At 48.4% G+C, this 15474-nt stretch overlaps 5 protein-coding genes across 5 annotated transcripts, besides 30 other annotated features; all 5 read left to right on the forward strand.

Moving 5' to 3' along the window:
- Nucleotide 1: 1 nt before the first annotated feature.
- Nucleotides 2-34: a sequence feature (G-rich).
- A 90-nt stretch (nucleotides 35-124) lies between these two features.
- Nucleotides 125-146: a microsatellite.
- An 83-nt stretch (nucleotides 147-229) lies between these two features.
- Nucleotides 230-261: a sequence feature (A-rich).
- Nucleotides 262-426: 165 nt separating this feature from the next.
- Nucleotides 427-465: a sequence feature (A-rich).
- Nucleotides 466-995: 530 nt separating this feature from the next.
- Nucleotides 996-1017: a microsatellite.
- Nucleotides 1018-1682: 665 nt separating this feature from the next.
- Nucleotides 1683-1704: a microsatellite.
- Nucleotides 1705-1774: 70 nt separating this feature from the next.
- Nucleotides 1775-1794: a microsatellite.
- Nucleotides 1795-1808: a microsatellite.
- A 268-nt stretch (nucleotides 1809-2076) lies between these two features.
- Nucleotides 2077-2105: a microsatellite.
- Nucleotides 2106-2283: 178 nt separating this feature from the next.
- TraAM80_08040 (small GTP-binding protein Rab1) lies at nucleotides 2284-2910 on the forward strand (the record flags this gene model as incomplete). Its single annotated transcript, XM_029384802.1, has 1 exon — nucleotides 2284-2910. The coding sequence occupies one exon, from the start codon at nucleotides 2284-2286 to the stop codon at nucleotides 2908-2910; it is 627 nt and encodes a 208-aa protein (XP_029235351.1).
- Nucleotides 2911-2966: 56 nt separating this feature from the next.
- Nucleotides 2967-3068: a sequence feature (A-rich).
- Nucleotides 3069-3102: a microsatellite.
- Nucleotides 3103-3271: 169 nt separating this feature from the next.
- Nucleotides 3272-3293: a microsatellite.
- Nucleotides 3294-3414: 121 nt separating this feature from the next.
- Nucleotides 3415-3454: a sequence feature (A-rich).
- A 56-nt stretch (nucleotides 3455-3510) lies between these two features.
- Nucleotides 3511-3541: a microsatellite.
- Nucleotides 3542-3555: a microsatellite.
- A 202-nt stretch (nucleotides 3556-3757) lies between these two features.
- Nucleotides 3758-3775: a microsatellite.
- Nucleotides 3776-3948: 173 nt separating this feature from the next.
- Nucleotides 3949-3985: a sequence feature (GA-rich).
- A 50-nt stretch (nucleotides 3986-4035) lies between these two features.
- Nucleotides 4036-4059: a microsatellite.
- A 19-nt stretch (nucleotides 4060-4078) lies between these two features.
- Nucleotides 4079-4185: a microsatellite.
- Nucleotides 4186-4817: 632 nt separating this feature from the next.
- Nucleotides 4818-4841: a microsatellite.
- A 2052-nt stretch (nucleotides 4842-6893) lies between these two features.
- On the forward strand, nucleotides 6894-7454 carry TraAM80_08041 (protein kinase; the record flags this gene model as incomplete). The annotated part of the gene is made up of 1 exon (XM_029384803.1): nucleotides 6894-7454. One exon carries the CDS (start codon nucleotides 6894-6896, stop codon nucleotides 7452-7454), a length of 561 nt encoding a protein of 186 aa, XP_029235352.1.
- Nucleotides 7455-7532: 78 nt separating this feature from the next.
- Nucleotides 7533-8015, forward strand: TraAM80_08042 (protein kinase; the record flags this gene model as incomplete). Its single annotated transcript, XM_029384804.1, has 1 exon — nucleotides 7533-8015. One exon carries the CDS (start codon nucleotides 7533-7535, stop codon nucleotides 8013-8015), a length of 483 nt encoding a protein of 160 aa, XP_029235353.1.
- Nucleotides 8016-9385: 1370 nt separating this feature from the next.
- TraAM80_08043 (uncharacterized protein) lies at nucleotides 9386-11161 on the forward strand (the record flags this gene model as incomplete). Its single annotated transcript, XM_029384805.1, has 1 exon — nucleotides 9386-11161. The coding sequence occupies one exon, from the start codon at nucleotides 9386-9388 to the stop codon at nucleotides 11159-11161; it is 1776 nt and encodes a 591-aa protein (XP_029235354.1).
- A 130-nt stretch (nucleotides 11162-11291) lies between these two features.
- Nucleotides 11292-11372: a sequence feature (A-rich).
- Nucleotides 11373-11533: 161 nt separating this feature from the next.
- Nucleotides 11534-11568: a microsatellite.
- Nucleotides 11569-12684: 1116 nt separating this feature from the next.
- Nucleotides 12685-12717: a sequence feature (G-rich).
- Nucleotides 12718-12749: a sequence feature (GA-rich).
- Nucleotides 12750-12840: 91 nt separating this feature from the next.
- Nucleotides 12841-12867: a microsatellite.
- A 523-nt stretch (nucleotides 12868-13390) lies between these two features.
- Nucleotides 13391-14251, forward strand: TraAM80_08044 (serine/threonine protein kinase; the record flags this gene model as incomplete). The annotated part of the gene is made up of 1 exon (XM_029384806.1): nucleotides 13391-14251. One exon carries the CDS (start codon nucleotides 13391-13393, stop codon nucleotides 14249-14251), a length of 861 nt encoding a protein of 286 aa, XP_029235355.1.
- Nucleotides 14252-14328: 77 nt separating this feature from the next.
- Nucleotides 14329-14364: a microsatellite.
- A 288-nt stretch (nucleotides 14365-14652) lies between these two features.
- Nucleotides 14653-14693: a microsatellite.
- Nucleotides 14694-14738: 45 nt separating this feature from the next.
- Nucleotides 14739-14766: a microsatellite.
- Nucleotides 14767-15147: 381 nt separating this feature from the next.
- Nucleotides 15148-15175: a sequence feature (A-rich).
- Nucleotides 15176-15439: 264 nt separating this feature from the next.
- Nucleotides 15440-15461: a microsatellite.
- The last annotated feature ends 13 nt before the right edge of the window (nucleotides 15462-15474 follow it).

A 15474-nucleotide genomic window follows, 5' to 3' on the forward strand; every position in this document is an offset into this window, starting at 1 on the left:
CGGTGTGTGTGTGGGTGGGGGGGGGGGAGGAGGTTAAGACAACTAAATTGATAAGCACGTAACACGGCAGTTGCGTGCGCCGGAAGGGGATGCCCTGAGGCGTGAGGGCGCAAGATAAGGATAGTTTTTTTATTTATTTATTTATTGTTGTTTTTCTATTACGCGGACGGAAACAAAAAAAAACGTTAAAAAACAACATCAACACCAAACAGAGAAAAAAAAACCGGAAAAAAACAAAAGCAAAAAGAAAAAGAAGAGGAATGGAAGCGATGGTGCGCTTGGGGAAGGTGAGGGGCGCGGCAGGAGCAGAAATTGAAATAAGAAGAAGAAAATCAGCAATACATCTGCCACAGCAGCTGGTATGTGGTGTGTGTGAAATCACTGATATAAGAGACACAATGAAAGGACGAGAGAGAAGGATAACTGAGGAAAAACAGACAAAAAAGATAAGAAGAGGAAATAAAAATACAAGCAACACAAATGTGAAAGTGTGGGATGAGGGCCAATAGTGCATCTGACGTGGGGGGTACTACTGTGTTGAGAGGAAGAGTGGGGGAGTGAGCTACGTTAGCCACCAGCTCGCGTGTTAGACTCTCATTTCACACGACGCTGCCCCAGCGAGGATGACAGTGTGGCGTACGTGCTTTGCATGCTTGTGCCTATATTATATTAGTATGAAAATGATAATCGATAGTCCATCTTTGTTAGTGTTGTAGGCCTGCAACGTCGAATGGTTTGCAGTGCAAGAGTGGGGCTGTCTAGCATCCGACACTTTGAACGGGCAGGTAAAAAGGCGCTGTTTCACCTTGTGGTAAAGTTGATATAAAAGGATTGGGCAGTGAGACGCGCAACATCACTAAAAATATAACGAGCTCTGGTTAGTATGGAGAACGCTGCGATGCGACACGTCATGACATTCAATTGCCAGCATATGAGCCGCCCACTCGTATCTTTGTTTTCTTTTTTTTATCCACATACGTAAGACTTTGAAAGGGAAACAAACGAACGAACAAACAACCCCGCTTCTTTTCCTCGTGTAAGCAACCCTAAGGGGGCTAAGAAAGGAGGCTGGAAGAAGAAGGGGGAGAAGGAGAACAGCGGAACGGCAGCTTGATGGGGGTAGTGCTTAAGTGTGCTCGTCGGTTGCCTTTTTCTTTTTCTTTTTCTTCGTTGCCGCTGCTTCTACTCCTTCTACCGGTGCCACCACCAATACTGCGATTCGTAGTACTAGATGGGGTTTGATTGAGAAGATGGGCTCCACATTAAGCGTTATACTGACTGCAAAACCAATAACTTCAACGCGTTTTTTTTTTCCTATTCTTTTCTCTCCCATACTACAGACTATATGCTTCTACATAGATACAACCATCTGTACATGTGTATGCGTTTACATACAACTGCACAATTTGGGATTTGAAGTTATTATTCATTATGTGCTCCACGTTACACGGACTTTCTGAAAGGTTTATTTTCTTCTGCTGCTCCACTGTTTTTCAAGGCTAGTGGGTATAGCTATGGTTTATTGTATTGACTGGGGAATACGTACCAGGAAGCACAACATGAAATAGTTCTGCGCCGTTAGCTGTGAAACATTGCGGTGGGAAGTGTGTGGATGACTGTTCTACGCGGTACTGTGTTTCTGCGTCTCAAAGAGAGGAGGGGCGTGAGCCTGAAACCCGCGTAAAAAAACAAAAAAAAACAAAAGATAACCGCACTGCCGAAATTGAGACAGTGGGGAAGTGAACGACACCAAAAAGAAGGGTCTGCGTATATTTTGTTGTTGTTGTTGTTGTTTCTTTTTTGTCTTTCCCTTCTCATGGGGTGGGGTGGGGGGTGGGGGAAGTGGCCTTGTTTGGTCACCGCCACATCGTCGTTAGCAACTCCCATCAATGTCCTTCGTGCCCACACCCATAGGTGACGTAACGCTTCTGATTGGCTTCATGACTCCATGACTTTCTAGTAAACACCGAAAGCAACCTTCGCTGCGCGGTCTCGCTTGTTGTGCCTGTGAGCGCAGGAGCCCGCTGGTTTTTCCCCATGGGACGTCTTTTGGTGGAAGACCCATCGCGGGGCCTATTTTTTTTTTTTTTTCCTTCTTCTTTCTTCTCTCCCGCCTCGGTGGCCGTAGAGAAAGTCATAGGTCTGTAGCAAGGTGGATACTTCGGCTTGAGCAGGTTATTCGTAGTTGCACGCAAACCAAGGCAAATCTAACACAGCAAAAAGCAAAAATTACAAAAACACACTCATCCACCCATACACACGACAAGGGAAAGAAAACAGGAAATGTCCGCCGAATACGATCACCTCTTTAAACTGCTTCTTATTGGCGACAGTGGTGTGGGTAAGTCTTGTCTCCTCCTCCGCTTTGCCGACGACAGCTACACCGAGAGCTACATCAGTACGATTGGTGTTGACTTCAAAATTCGCACCCTTAACCTCGATGGGAAGGTGGTGAAGCTGCAGATTTGGGACACCGCCGGGCAGGAGCGTTTCCGCACGATTACAAGTAGTTACTACCGCGGCGCCCACGGCATCATCATTGTGTACGACACAACGGACATGGAAAGCTTCAACAACGTCAAGACATGGCTCTCCGAGATTGACAAGTTTGCCAGCGAGAATGTGAATAAGTTGCTTGTCGGCAACAAGTGCGACCTGGTGCTCAAGAAGGCCGTTGACACGCAGATGGCGAAGGACTTCGCCGACAACCTCGGCATCCCGTTCCTTGAGACCAGCGCGAAGGAGGCCTCGAACGTTGAGGAGGCCTTCACGCGGATGGCAATGGACATCAAGAAGCGGCTGGCCGCGCAGGGCGGTGGGGCTGGCGGTGGGGCGGCTAACAGTAAACCTCTCCTCTCGGGTGGCAACCGCCCCTCCGGCAGCAGCAGCAACAGTGGCGGTTGTTGCTGAGCGCAGAAAGTAACAAGAAAGCAAACGGAAAGGGGGGGAAGTATAAACTCCTCCAAAAAAGAAAAAAAGAAAGGAGAGCTGACGAGGTGCGAAAGGGAAAAAAAATCAGACAACAAAGAGGGAAGAACAAAAAAGAAAAAAAAAGAAAAGAGAAAAGATTTTTTGTTTTTTTTTTGTTTTTTGTTTTTGTTTACGGGTGAGCGGCAAGAGGCAGCGCAACAGACACAACGGCAGGAAGGCGAGAAAAGTGGCCTCTACACTCTCCACATCAGCCCCAAGGAGGCCCCCAAGAGAATTAGTGGAGGAGAGCGGAGGGTGAAGAGAAGGTCGGGCTGCAGGAATAAGAATGTGGAAGCAGACGAAAAAGAAAAAAAAGAAAAAAAGTGGGATGATTGGACGGAGACGAGATAAGTCTGGGTAGAGAAGGAAAGGCGGGTGGGGACGGAGAAGCGGCAGATGCAAATGTGAGGGGATCAACTAAATAATGTAAAGAAGGCAATGATGAAAAAAACAAACAAAACTCACACAAACACACAAAAACAAAGGGAGTAGCAACTTGAGAGGGGGGGGGAAGGATTTACGTGAAAGTGTCGTAGACACAAAAACAACAACAAAAAAAAAACAAAAAAAACTGCTAACCACAACGAAGCAATGAATTGGGTTGGCAGTACGCATATATGTATTTAGATGTGGGTTTATATGTACAACCGTACGGTTGATGGGAAGAACGCAACAGAAGAGGAAGGAGATTTAACCTAAAACCCCCCACCCAAAAAAAAAAAAACGAATTGCTGCCGCAGCTGCGGCTAATGTGTGGGACGAAACCAAGGTAAAAGGAAACAAGCGGATATATATATATATATATGACTCTGGGACACGTGCATGAAGACCCCACTGTGTGGGTGTATTACGCACGTACTCAATGTGTATACCACAGTGGGGCAGGTGCATGGCGCACCCCAAGGAGGAAAGGGACACGAATGGAAGAGATGAGAAAAATAAACGTGGGGATGGAAGCCAATTTCAGAGGCTAGCAAAAGAAGAATGAAAGAACGAGAGAGAGAGAGAGAGAGAGTTCCTCAATTATGATCATTGATTTTCTCTGTTTTCATTGTATCTTTCTGGGTCGTTGTTGTTGTTGTTTTTTTTTCTGCGCGGGAAGAAGACCTTTTTTTTTGTTTTGTTTTTCCTTCTCCTCCTCCTGTTCCTCTCTTTTCCCTTTGTTTTTCCTGCATGTTCCTTCTTTTTTTGTTTTTGTCTTTTTCTAACTCTTTTGTATGTGGTTGTTTGCGCATTCCTGCACTTCCTTTCTTTGCATTATTTATTTATTTCATTGCCGCTCTCCTTTTCGACGGACCCCCTCTTTGTTTTGTTTTTTTTTGCGCTGCACACCCCTTTCATCTACGCGCCGGGGGTGGGCTGTAGGGGCGGGGGGCAACATGGGTGTGTGTGGAGCGTGATTGTGGGCATCTGAAATGCTCTCTTCTCCCTTTTTCTTTCCTTAACGCCTTCCTTCCGCCATCGCTGTCAATGTTTGCTTTCCGCCAGCTTTTGTTCTTTGTTTACTTTGCGTTTTGTTTCTCCGTTTTGTTCAGTGGCAGATTTTTACGGGGCCACAAATGATCTTGCGCGGATGATGCTTGCACTGCCCTTAGCTATGCAGTTTTTACTGCTTCTAATATTTCAACTACCCATACATATATAGTACTGAGCATGTTTTACTGTGTGCTGCTGTCCATTTGCTTTCTCCCTTCTCTTCACTGTAGAGACGCAGTGTTTCGTGACATATCTCCCTACTGGCGTGGATGCTACGATCTCCTTTTTTGCCTTTTTTTTTCTTTTTCTTCTTTCTCCTATAGGAATTCAGTCAGAAACATTTGAGTCACATTGTTTTCCTCCATCATTTTTGTGTATGTATGTATGTGTGTGTGACACTCCTGTGAAATTCTTCTGCCGCCACTCCTCCCAAACACTCTCACCCACACAAAGGTGAAGCGTGTGGGTGGTAACGTGAGAATAGAAAAAGAAAAAAAGAACCGGTTGGAGGTGCCGAGAAGCGACTGCACCGAAGCAACACACACCCCTCTACAGAGATCGTATATAATATATATACCGTGCGTTTTGTTTTTGTTTTCTGCCCTCTGGAGGTGGCGGGGTGAAAGCGCGCCCTTGACTCTCGACACTTATATATTATTTTGCTGCATTAGTTTTATCTTTGATGTGGTTTGCTTGACGTTTGAAGAGGGGTTCTTCTGCCTGTGTCTCCCCGTCGTTACCGTCACGTCCGACAATAAGTCGCAGTTATTATTACTATTGTTATTGAGTTTTGTGGACTCCTCGAGGGTGGCCCTCTCTCCCGAGAGGGCGCAGCTGCTGTTAGACACCCCCAGCCCCTTCTCTGCACACGATACGCATGTACAGAATGGATGCACCCAACCGGCACGAGGACACCAACTCCTTGGATGATGGACATTTTGTGACGGTGCCATTGCTGCACGAGGCTTGCACTTTCTGCGTGGTTCGCAGCCACCTTGATATTGAGTTTGTCCTCCGCACGTCTGGTCTCACGTGCCTTGGTTTTGTGGGGAGGTTCGCAAAGAAATTATGGACAAGACTGCAGCAACGCCAGGCGAATGAGTTACTTTGGGCGACAGGGTAAGCCAGACGGATCACTAGTTCTTTTGCGTTGCATGAGCTGGGTGATTCGCTTCAGTTGACAAACTCCAGTTCAGTGGACAGTGAGGAGGCTTCCTCCGTGCGACCGGAGCGATGCGCCACACATGAATGCAGCTGCGCAGTGGAGGAGACGTCCGTTACTCAGCCACCCAAGGCATTCCGTGCAGATGATTCTATTAGTGTGGCGGATGCAGCATCGGGTACCGTAGTCAGAGGTGGGGCATTCGGGTCACGGACGAACACGGCATCTTTTTCGGCCGGTAGTGAGGGTGGGAAGCTTGGGGTTTACTCCTCGGCGCGCAGTTTTGGTGCCATAGCTTTAGTTTTACGTACGGACGCAGCAACTAGAGAGGCAATGCGCTGTGTCGTAATTTTCTCAGATGTTGCTCCTCCTTTTCATAGTTTTATTTTATTTTTTGCAGTCGCCGACGGAAAGGGTAAAAGATACAACCGCTACTGCCTCTGCTTCTGCCTCGACCTCCGTTTCGGCAAGTAATGATGGTAACTTGAGTACGAGGGTCTTCACCGCGGACGAGGACGGGTGCAACTACGCCGGGAACCCGCAAGGCAAGTGTGCATTTGCCAATTGCAGCAAAAACCAGGGGTCGGGACAGAATTGCAGCAACTTCCTGTGGGGTCCTAGATCTAATGGTTACAGGGCTTGGAAGGACTGGTAGGAAGTCATTTGCTTGTTTGCGGTGCCCTTCCCTGCCTTCTTTGTCGTTCATCTTGTCTGTGGCGAGGAAATTATCCAGGGCGGGTGCCTTCTTGCATGAATGAGGGTTGCCCGCAGAGGTGGGGTCACAACATGAGCGTCTGACGAGTAACGCGCCCCCACGCGTCAACATTGATCGTTTATGCCTCACCGTTAGAGGTACCACCATCTACACCGCGGGATGAATCGCCTTTGAGTTCGGTAGCACGTCAATCTTTTGCCTCCACCTCCTCCTTCACAAGTACATCGTTCCAAGCCACCGCTGTTTTGAACCCTCAATCAGGGTACATGTTTACAGTCACGCAGCACTTTTATTCATTGTCTAAGCGACACGAAAACCGAACTGTTTCTCCTACGTCTGGAGGTGGTGGTCGGAACCAAAACTCCGTCTTGGCCGCAGGAGGAGACGAGACGGCCGTGCAGCGAGCGGCTGGACGTTGACGTGTTATCGCGCCATTTGATAGGGTGGAGGCGAAGAAGATTGTTTTTCTCCTCTCCTTGCATGACCGTGATAGTAAGGAGAAATCGTACTCGGTGAAGTGCTACTGCTTTTTTGGAGTTGGTGCCTTTATTGCGGGAGCTGAAATCCCTGATGAGCACCCTGCCACCCCTTCCTACTATTTGCATACTGAGTGTGCGCTACGTTACCGAGAGCTTTGTTGCGGAGCGTCAGACGGAATGCTGGACTTTTCTCAGTGCCGTCGTAGAAAGGCATTTTTTTTTTATTTGGGTTTGCCATCCACAAATGGTGAGGCTGTTGTGGCTGGAACCGCATTTAAATAAATATGCATCGGTGTGCAGCACCATCCTCGGGGGTACTCCGAGGTGTGGAAAGGGTTCTGAGTGCAGCACGCATAAACTGGGTCGTGAAAATTCCGTGATGCTACCGATGCCACTGAACGAAGATGCGTTGGACCAGCTTCGTGTGATGTCTAGGCATCGTCCGGATTGTCAGGTGAGCACGTCGAGTTTGCGTATCCACAGCTTTCTCCGTTGTTTGTTGTGGGGAATTCGATGCCAATGGTCACGAAGATTTGGAAAAAAGGTGCAGCTGGGAAATCTGATTGATTGCGGCAGTTTTTGTGGCGGTTCATTTTGGATTATTTCCCGGCCACTCCACTCTGGTGGCGGTAAAAATAGCCAAAGTAAATGATAATGTGGATAAATATTTTATTATTTAGCCGTGGAAGGAGCTGGACGTGCTTGCGTCCAGCTTGACAGAATAAATATTATGCGTTTTCTTGGAAACACCCATCTGGAGCGCGAGCGTGAGTTACGCGTGTTTACCGAGTACGTCGGGTGCGGCAACATTTACACCATGGTGAGAGAAATTTGGCAGCCTTCCACTTGTGGTCATTCAAAAGTACATGATTCATATCTTGCGTGGACTTCACCACCTGCATGGCATGGCTCTTGTGCATCAGGATATCAAGGGGGTGGGGGGGGGGGCACTCTTATTACAAAGAGGGGCTGTTGCAACTTGGCGGACGTTGTATGTAGCGGCACCCTTCACGAGGCTGAGGGACGTGAGGAACTGCGGCGCTCGCCACACTGGATGACACCGGAGATCATTCACCGGTCACCCCCAGCAATGGCAGGCGACATGCGGGCCGTGGGATGCGTGGGCAGTGAGATGCTGCAGCGCCCCATCTGGAACGTCGCCGGTGACCTCAACCCACTACATTTTTATTTACCGTATTTGGAAACTGGATAGGACTTTCTCGTAGCCTTCCGACGGAGGAGGAAGTTGAACAGTTTAAGAGGCACGAGGAAACGCGCGAGAGGAGTATGTGTGCTTCGGTCCGTATTGCGACTTCCTTGGCAACTGCCTTTGAATTAAGCTAGAGGGGGAGCGGTGAAGCACCCAACAATTGTTAAAACACCCATTTTTTGCGGAGATCCATCTCGAGGCATTTATGTTGGATGCTCCCGCAGGTGAGCGGGGGGAAAAAAAGACCGCGCGAACCACGGCGTATATGCAGGGCCAAGCGAGCGCACAAGAGCACCAACGCCACCACAACATACATACACAAACAGACACAGACACATGTTTATTAGAATAGTCAGGGGAACAAAACGCATCCACTAAGGACCTTGCAAAGATATGCATATGCATAGCTATTATATAGACATCCACGTGTAAGTAAATATATGTACGTATCCTTATTTTCATTGCTGTGTGTACGCGTCTCTCTCAGTCTCACTTTGCGTGTTTTGTCTGTGTCTTGGAGGCAAATGCTGTGTTTCTTGGCGCCGGCAATGATAGATGGAAGGAGGGGATGCGAGGAAAATTCCACTGCTTCTCCAAGAGAGAGAAAGAGAGGTGGGGAGAAGAAAATAAGCAAAAAAAAAGTGTTTTTGAGAAACAAGTGAGAGACCCTACTTATCTGGCAGTAGTTTAGTCTGTAAACGAAGTGGCTTAAAAACGGATGTGGGATGTGGGGGGAAAAAGGGGGGATGCGTCGAAACGTCTTTTCCCAGTTTTTTTTTTTTCCTCCCAACAAAATAAGTCAAGGCGGTGCCGTCAATATTCCAAACGGCATCGGCCGGTGAAAAAAGGCGCTTACTTGCAGTGGCAGCGAGGCAGGAACTTTTTTGTTTTCTTTGTGTTTGTGTTGGTTTTTGCTCTCGCTATCTGGCTATATGTTAGTTGCGTGCACTTGTTTTTGTTTTTTGTTTTTCTCTTTCTGTGTGTGTGTGTGGCCGCCTCATGCATGTGGTTGAGTCGTGCTGCTGTTTCTTTCCCGCCACTGCGCATTGGCTTTGCTTCCCCGCACTTCTTCTTCTTCACTTTTTCACTGCTGCCGCCAAACATGCCACGCACCCGCTGCACCGCGGAGAGCTGCTGGGGGTGGACTCGACAAGGGGCGTTGGTACGTGCTTGGCAGTGAAGGGAACAAAAAAAGAAGCAACGACAACCACAACACACTTCCAAGAGTGAGAGAGCGCGCGATAAACATACAAGGCAGATTGTCAAGAATACAAAGGGCAGTTCCGCCCGGTGGATTGGCTTCCTCGTTGGGTGTCCGACAATCTAAAGTTGTCTCTGGGAAAAGCGAGAAACAAAAAAAAAGACGTTAAAATATGGCTCAACAAAATTATGAACGCGAGCCTTCTAACATTCACCAGGAGCTGGAGGAACTGACGAAGTGCGAGCCACTAGTCAAATGTCGTGCCTCGCGGACGGACTGGCTGCTTGATAGCACGTCTCATTATAATCGGAGCCCTGGTACTACGGCTGCATCAAGTGTAAGTGAGGCTGTGCAGCCCAACTCCTCCTTTCAAGGAGGAAAGGAAGATGCAATAAGTGAGAAACTGCCCCGGGTGGGTTCCGCTTTAACGCCTCACGGGACCCAGCAGATTGCCAGTGCAGTCAAGTGTAGAAACGGCAGTGCCGGAAAGTCGGTGACAAAAAATGGTGCTGCCATCAGAGCTGATGTTACTGCCCCACATTATCTTTCGCAAGACAAGGATGGTGTGGGGGCGGCGCTTATTACCGTTGAGGTGTCATCATCGAGCGTGTCCCCGGAGACGACGTTATCGCCGTCCTCACTTGCGCTGCCTGTTTGTGCTAGATCGTCACATGGCACCTCTCGCGGGCCCACAGGAAAACGCCAACTCAGGCGTGTAGCCAAGCGAGAATGCAAGCGACGCAGCTCCAACAGTATGAGCAACCCCTCAAGCAGGAGCATCTTGCATCGAAACGGTGTCGCAGCCGTCTCGCTCACCAGCAAGACGGACTCGAGGCGGTCTTCAGCTATTGCTCTTCACAGCTCGGCTGCGGTGACGGCGGAGGCGGGAAGAGAGCGTGTGACGATCAAAAAGTCTTGCATCCCGCGCCTGTCTAGTACCTCACAAGTGCTAACACAGCGGACGCCGTTACATGGAAAGAATCAAGGTGCCAGGACCACATCGCCTTCACCGAGGATTCCAAGTAGTGAGACGTCAGTGGCCACTGTAGCTGCGGCCAAAACGAAGGAAGGAGGGAGGGAATTAACCCCATCAGCGCAGGCTCTTTCTAAGACACGCATGAGCTCTCTTGACATTGTAGTTTCCTCTGAGAGTGACACCGATGCTGCTCCATCGGCGTCAGTTTTACATTACGCAACTAAGCATTGCCATTCTTTTCCTCTCAACGAGCAAAAACGAGTCCAAACTGTAAATATGGCTTCGACGTCTGCATCCGCCTCCACCTCGGCTGTGGCTGTCCTTGGCGTGTACGAGGTGTGCGAAACGGGTGCGGCACAACCTTTAGCGGATCAAAATACGAAGTCTAGTCATGTCACTTTGTCTCGCCGAGTGACGACGGAAGGTTTAGCTTCTCTAGTCGACAAAAATGCCGGTCTTGAGAGGATGAATGCGGCAGCACATGGCGGTGAGGAGGTAGAGGCGAGGGTGCCATGTGAGGACTTAAAGCACGTGGCTATGGAAGAAGAGGCTAAAGGAGGACATGAAAAATGTAAGGAACTAAAAAATGCAGCCGCGGAAGAAACTGTGAAACGTGAGGAGGCTGCAGAAAAATGCAAGGCACCAGAAGTCAAGAGGCGGGTGCCTGAGGAAAATGTGCAACAACAAACGGTTATGAAGACAGAAGCAAAGACGGCCAGTGAGCAAAAAGGGGAGTTGACAGAACCGCTCTCTCTAGTCACGTTACCCACGGTGCGGGAACCAAGCGACGCGCCACCCGTGGCACCAAAGGCATCCAACCCAACTATGCCTGCCATGCCACGGAGGGTCGATGAGGTAGTCGCCGCCTGTCATGAGGATGTAAGAGAATGCGACAAGATGGTTGCGCCGCCACTCCTGCGTCACCCTGGTCCAACATCGAAGGCGAACTCGAAGTGCTGCAGCGTTATGTGAACGTCTGTATGTGGATGGAATTGTTGTTTGCGTGTTTCCCTTTTTGGACCCCTGTTTGTGCGCGTGTAGGTGTGCGAAGTTGTGAATGCACGTACCAAACACACAAGGAAGAAATGCAGACACAATGCGCAAAAAAAAAAAAAGAAGAGTCAAATGAAAACCGGAAAAGAAAAATAGAAAAAAAAAACAAAAAGAAAGAAAAAATAAATAATAGTGGATGGGTGGATGAGAAAACAATGACGAATGTAAGCAAAGAAACAAACAAAGTCTTTAGATTTATTGAGGGGGTGGGAGTAGCTGCTGTTGATGTGGGCGAACTTTGTGGTGTCTTTGTCTTATTTTTCCTTAACATTGCTGCTTGAGTGCCCCTTCTTGGTTCTGTTTTTTTTTTGTTTTGTTTTGTTTTTGCGAAAAATGAAGAATAAATGACATGATCGATTGAAAGTATGATACACTTGGGACCCCACTGCTGCAGGGAGTGCGTGGTTTGCGCGGATGCTTCATTCTTCTGTTGGGCTGACGTGGCAGCGTGAAAGATTGCCAACAACATGTAGCAGTGGTGACGCTGGCGAGGGTGTCTTGCCACTTTCCTCCTCCTCAGCCCCCACCCCCACCCCCTTTTTTTTTTTCGCGTGTGTGTATATATATGTGGGAGCAGTCGTGTTATGGTTATTGTAGTTTAGTGACGGGTGTGTTTGGGTTAGGTGCTCCGAACTCCTGCTCCTCCCACCAAGAGAAGAGGAAGGTGAGAGGCACCGTTCTGCAGGAAGAGGGGACGGATGAACGAAGATGCGATGATCAAGTTTAGGCAACGAATGAGTCAGAGTGCTCTGGTATCTCACTATCTCTATGCGTGTCTGTGTGTGTTCGCACGCTTCACCGGTAGCACTCACCATCTTCTCCTTCTGGCAATTGTTTATGGAGTTCGTACGAATCTTTAGATGCACCGTTTTGTGAGCCTTGTTTTTGCGGTATGTTTCACCTGCGTCCCGCTCTTTCTCTCCTACTGGTTGTTATGTGTCTGTCCGTGCATGCGCCGACGGATTTCATTGCTTTTTTGTTTTTGTTGTTTCCGTTGTATGCGATTTAGGCTGTGCTACGGATTGTACGCGTGCCTGCCTGTTTCTCCTCATGAGGGTCCTCAGCGACGCATGTTCCCTGCAACTGGAGGCGGCGGCGTGGGGGCGACACGTCAAAGACACCGGTGCGCATACTTGTAAATAACATGAAAAATGCAAATAAATGTGTTTTTACTTTTTGTTTCTTGTCGTTGCTTTCTTTGCGTGCGTTTCTACTCTCTCTCTGTGGCTGTTGCTGGATGCCCCCATCCGCGGGGCCATGGACATCTCCCGTGACAGCAACGCCTCAGGGCGATGCGGTGGTGAGGAAACAACAAAAGACGACAGAGGAGAGTTTTTTTTTTTTCAAGCAAACAACGCACACACGCAGCAGGGGAATTTTTTTCTTTTTGCACTTTGCCTTCTGGGAGAAGATGCCCACTGCGGGAAGCCTACAAAATAGAAGGAGGGGGGGGGGGGGGAGGTGAAGGAGGGGGGCGACTGCAGTGAAGCGAGCGAGAGGGAGAGAGACGGTGTGTCTGCGTGGTTTTCTTTATGTCGTGCTGTGGGCATTGGGTGGTGACGTGCCTGCAGTTGCCGTCGTCACGAGATATAAATAAATGTTTGTCTCTGTGTGTGTGTGTGTGTTACATGCATCTCCATCTCCACCTTTTTCTCCGTTTTTTTTTTCTTTTCATGTGTATGTATGGGACGTTTGTCCCACAACTTTTTTGGGCCCGTGAGGAAGCGATCAAGCCAAGGCTCACATACCGCTACTGCTGCTCACCACAACACAACAGCAGCAACTGCGGCAGCGAAGGAGCGGAAACGTACAAGGTCCTCAAACGAGGAAGCATTAAAAGAAGGAAAGCAGAGAGAAAACAAAACAAAGGAAAGGAAACGCTGAACAACAACAACCACAAGATTAGTGTGTGGTGTGGGGAGAAAGAGGACGACACTTCGCATTTTTTTTTTTTTTGTTGTGTGTGTGAAAATAGCGGGGGGTGCAAAGTCGCCGCCGGGCTCTGAGTTGTGGTGTCTGTACTCTGCAAGAGCCACCACCACCACCGCAGCTACGAAGAAGTTTTTTGGCTGAAACCCATCTAAGCGGGGAAGCAGCAAGGTGGGCAGTCAAGCGAGGCACACAAACACAGCTTGTAATTGAGGCGAGATGGCGGGATCAAAACGTATCGGGAAGTATGAACTTGGCAAGACGCTTGGCTCAGGCAACTTCTCCAAGGTGAAGCTCGCTCGGGATGTGGAGACGGGGAAGGAGTGGGCAATTAAAATTATGGACAAGGGGCAGCTTGTGCGGGAGCGCATGGAGGAGCAGCTGAAGCGCGAGATTTCGGTCATGAAAATGCTGCATCAGCCAAACATCATCGAACTTCGTGAGGTGATGCAGACGACAAATCACATCTACCTTGTCCTAGAGCTTGTCGCAGGTGGAGAGCTCTTTGACAAGATTGCCGAGGCAAAGCGCTTCGACGAGCCGACGGCTCGTCGCTACTTCCATCAACTCATTGCCGGGATTCACTATTGCCACTCCCAGGGCATAGCCCACAGAGACTTGAAACCCGAGAATCTTTTACTTGACGCAAACGACACGCTTAAGATATCGGACTTTGGCCTCAGCAACATTCACTCCGGGAATGCAGCGGGTAGGGGCACGATGCTGCAAACCGTTTGCGGCACACCCAACTACGTCGCCCCGGAGGTGCTCAAGGAGCAGGGCTACGACGGGGTCAAGGCGGATGTATGGAGCTGTGGTGTGGTGCTGTTTGTCATGTTGGCTGGATATTTGCCGTTTGACGACGATAACGTTAATGCGCTTTTTACGAAAATTGAACGTGGTGAGTACCGTATGGCCCGCCACTTCTCGCCAGATGTGCGGGACCTCATCTCAAAGATGTTGGTCGTAGACCCGAACAAGAGGGTGACAGTGGAGGAGATTATGCGGCACCCGTGGTTTATTGTTGACTGGGACCTCAAAAAAGTGGGGGCGAAAGAAGAAAATTCGGGCGCCTCTTGATCCAGCGCAAAACACCTTTTAACAAGTATGTTGATGCTACTAGCTATGCTTTCATTCTCTATCTGGCTATATGTGGCTATATATATATATTATATATATATATAATATATATAAACAATCCACATTTTATACGCTGTGGTTGTTTTCTTATTGCCTTCTTCCAGAAGGCAATAACAAGAAGCAGGCAAACGTCAAATGCCCCTTTTCTCCATACAGGACCTATGTATATACGTGCATGTATGTGTGTTTGACCGACACACCCTGTTGGTGGCCACAGTGGGAGGTGATGCAAAGGTTGAGGTGTTTCTCACGCTCCTTTATGTCAGAGAATTGCTGGAGGCAGAAGCTCACACCTCCTCCCCTACTCATTTTCCACTGCCTCACATGTACGCACACGCGCCATATATATATATATATGTATGTATATATGTATATATATATACATAATAATAATATTAGAAAAAAAAAAATGGCAAATATTACGTGGAACAAAATAATAAACAACAACAACAACAGGTAACGATAATCCAAAGAAAGGAAAAAAAAAGCGGAATGAATACAGTAACATATGTGACATGAGAAGTGAGAGGGAATATGTATGTGTGTATCTGTCCAGGGCGTGTCTCTCCTTTTTTCACTGTGTGGGCGCTCATGCCATGTGGTGAATAAATTGGGCGAAGACACTAAAATAATAGTAATAATAACATGTGGGGTTTATGTATCAGGGATGCTCATAGGATCCAACGAGAAGTGTATGGGATGAAAGAAAATTTTGGTGCACGTTGACGCACGCATAGGGAGCAAATGTAAGCGAAGCGCCAACGCAAATGAGGGGCTCAAAGGGCAGAGAGAAACAAACGTAAGAAAAAGAAGATGAGGGAAAAAACCACCGACTGAAGAATAAAAAAAAAAACAAATAAAAAAGGAGAACGGGCAAGTGTGGATATCACGTTGTTGGGGTGACTCAGCAAATGCGCATGGGGGGAATGAAGGGGGGTGAAGTGGGTAGGACGAGGAGAGGATGTTGCCCACAGAGCAGGCATGTAGGAAACACGAGGGAAGGAGGGCAACCGTGCCTGTGGATCTTTCCCCAGTGACGCCTGTGGAGACTATACGGGGGGAGAAGGAGAAGAGCGATCACACAAAGGCAGGGAAGGTGCCGAGGACAAATTTGATGTAAGTCGAAAATTCTTTTTTTTTTTTATTTTTTACACTGACTACAC

This window comes from Trypanosoma rangeli (assembly GCF_003719475.1).
Source record: "Trypanosoma rangeli strain AM80 chromosome Unknown Tra_15.4_contig_00368, whole genome shotgun sequence".
Lineage (NCBI taxonomy): Eukaryota > Euglenozoa > Kinetoplastea > Trypanosomatida > Trypanosomatidae > Trypanosoma > Trypanosoma rangeli.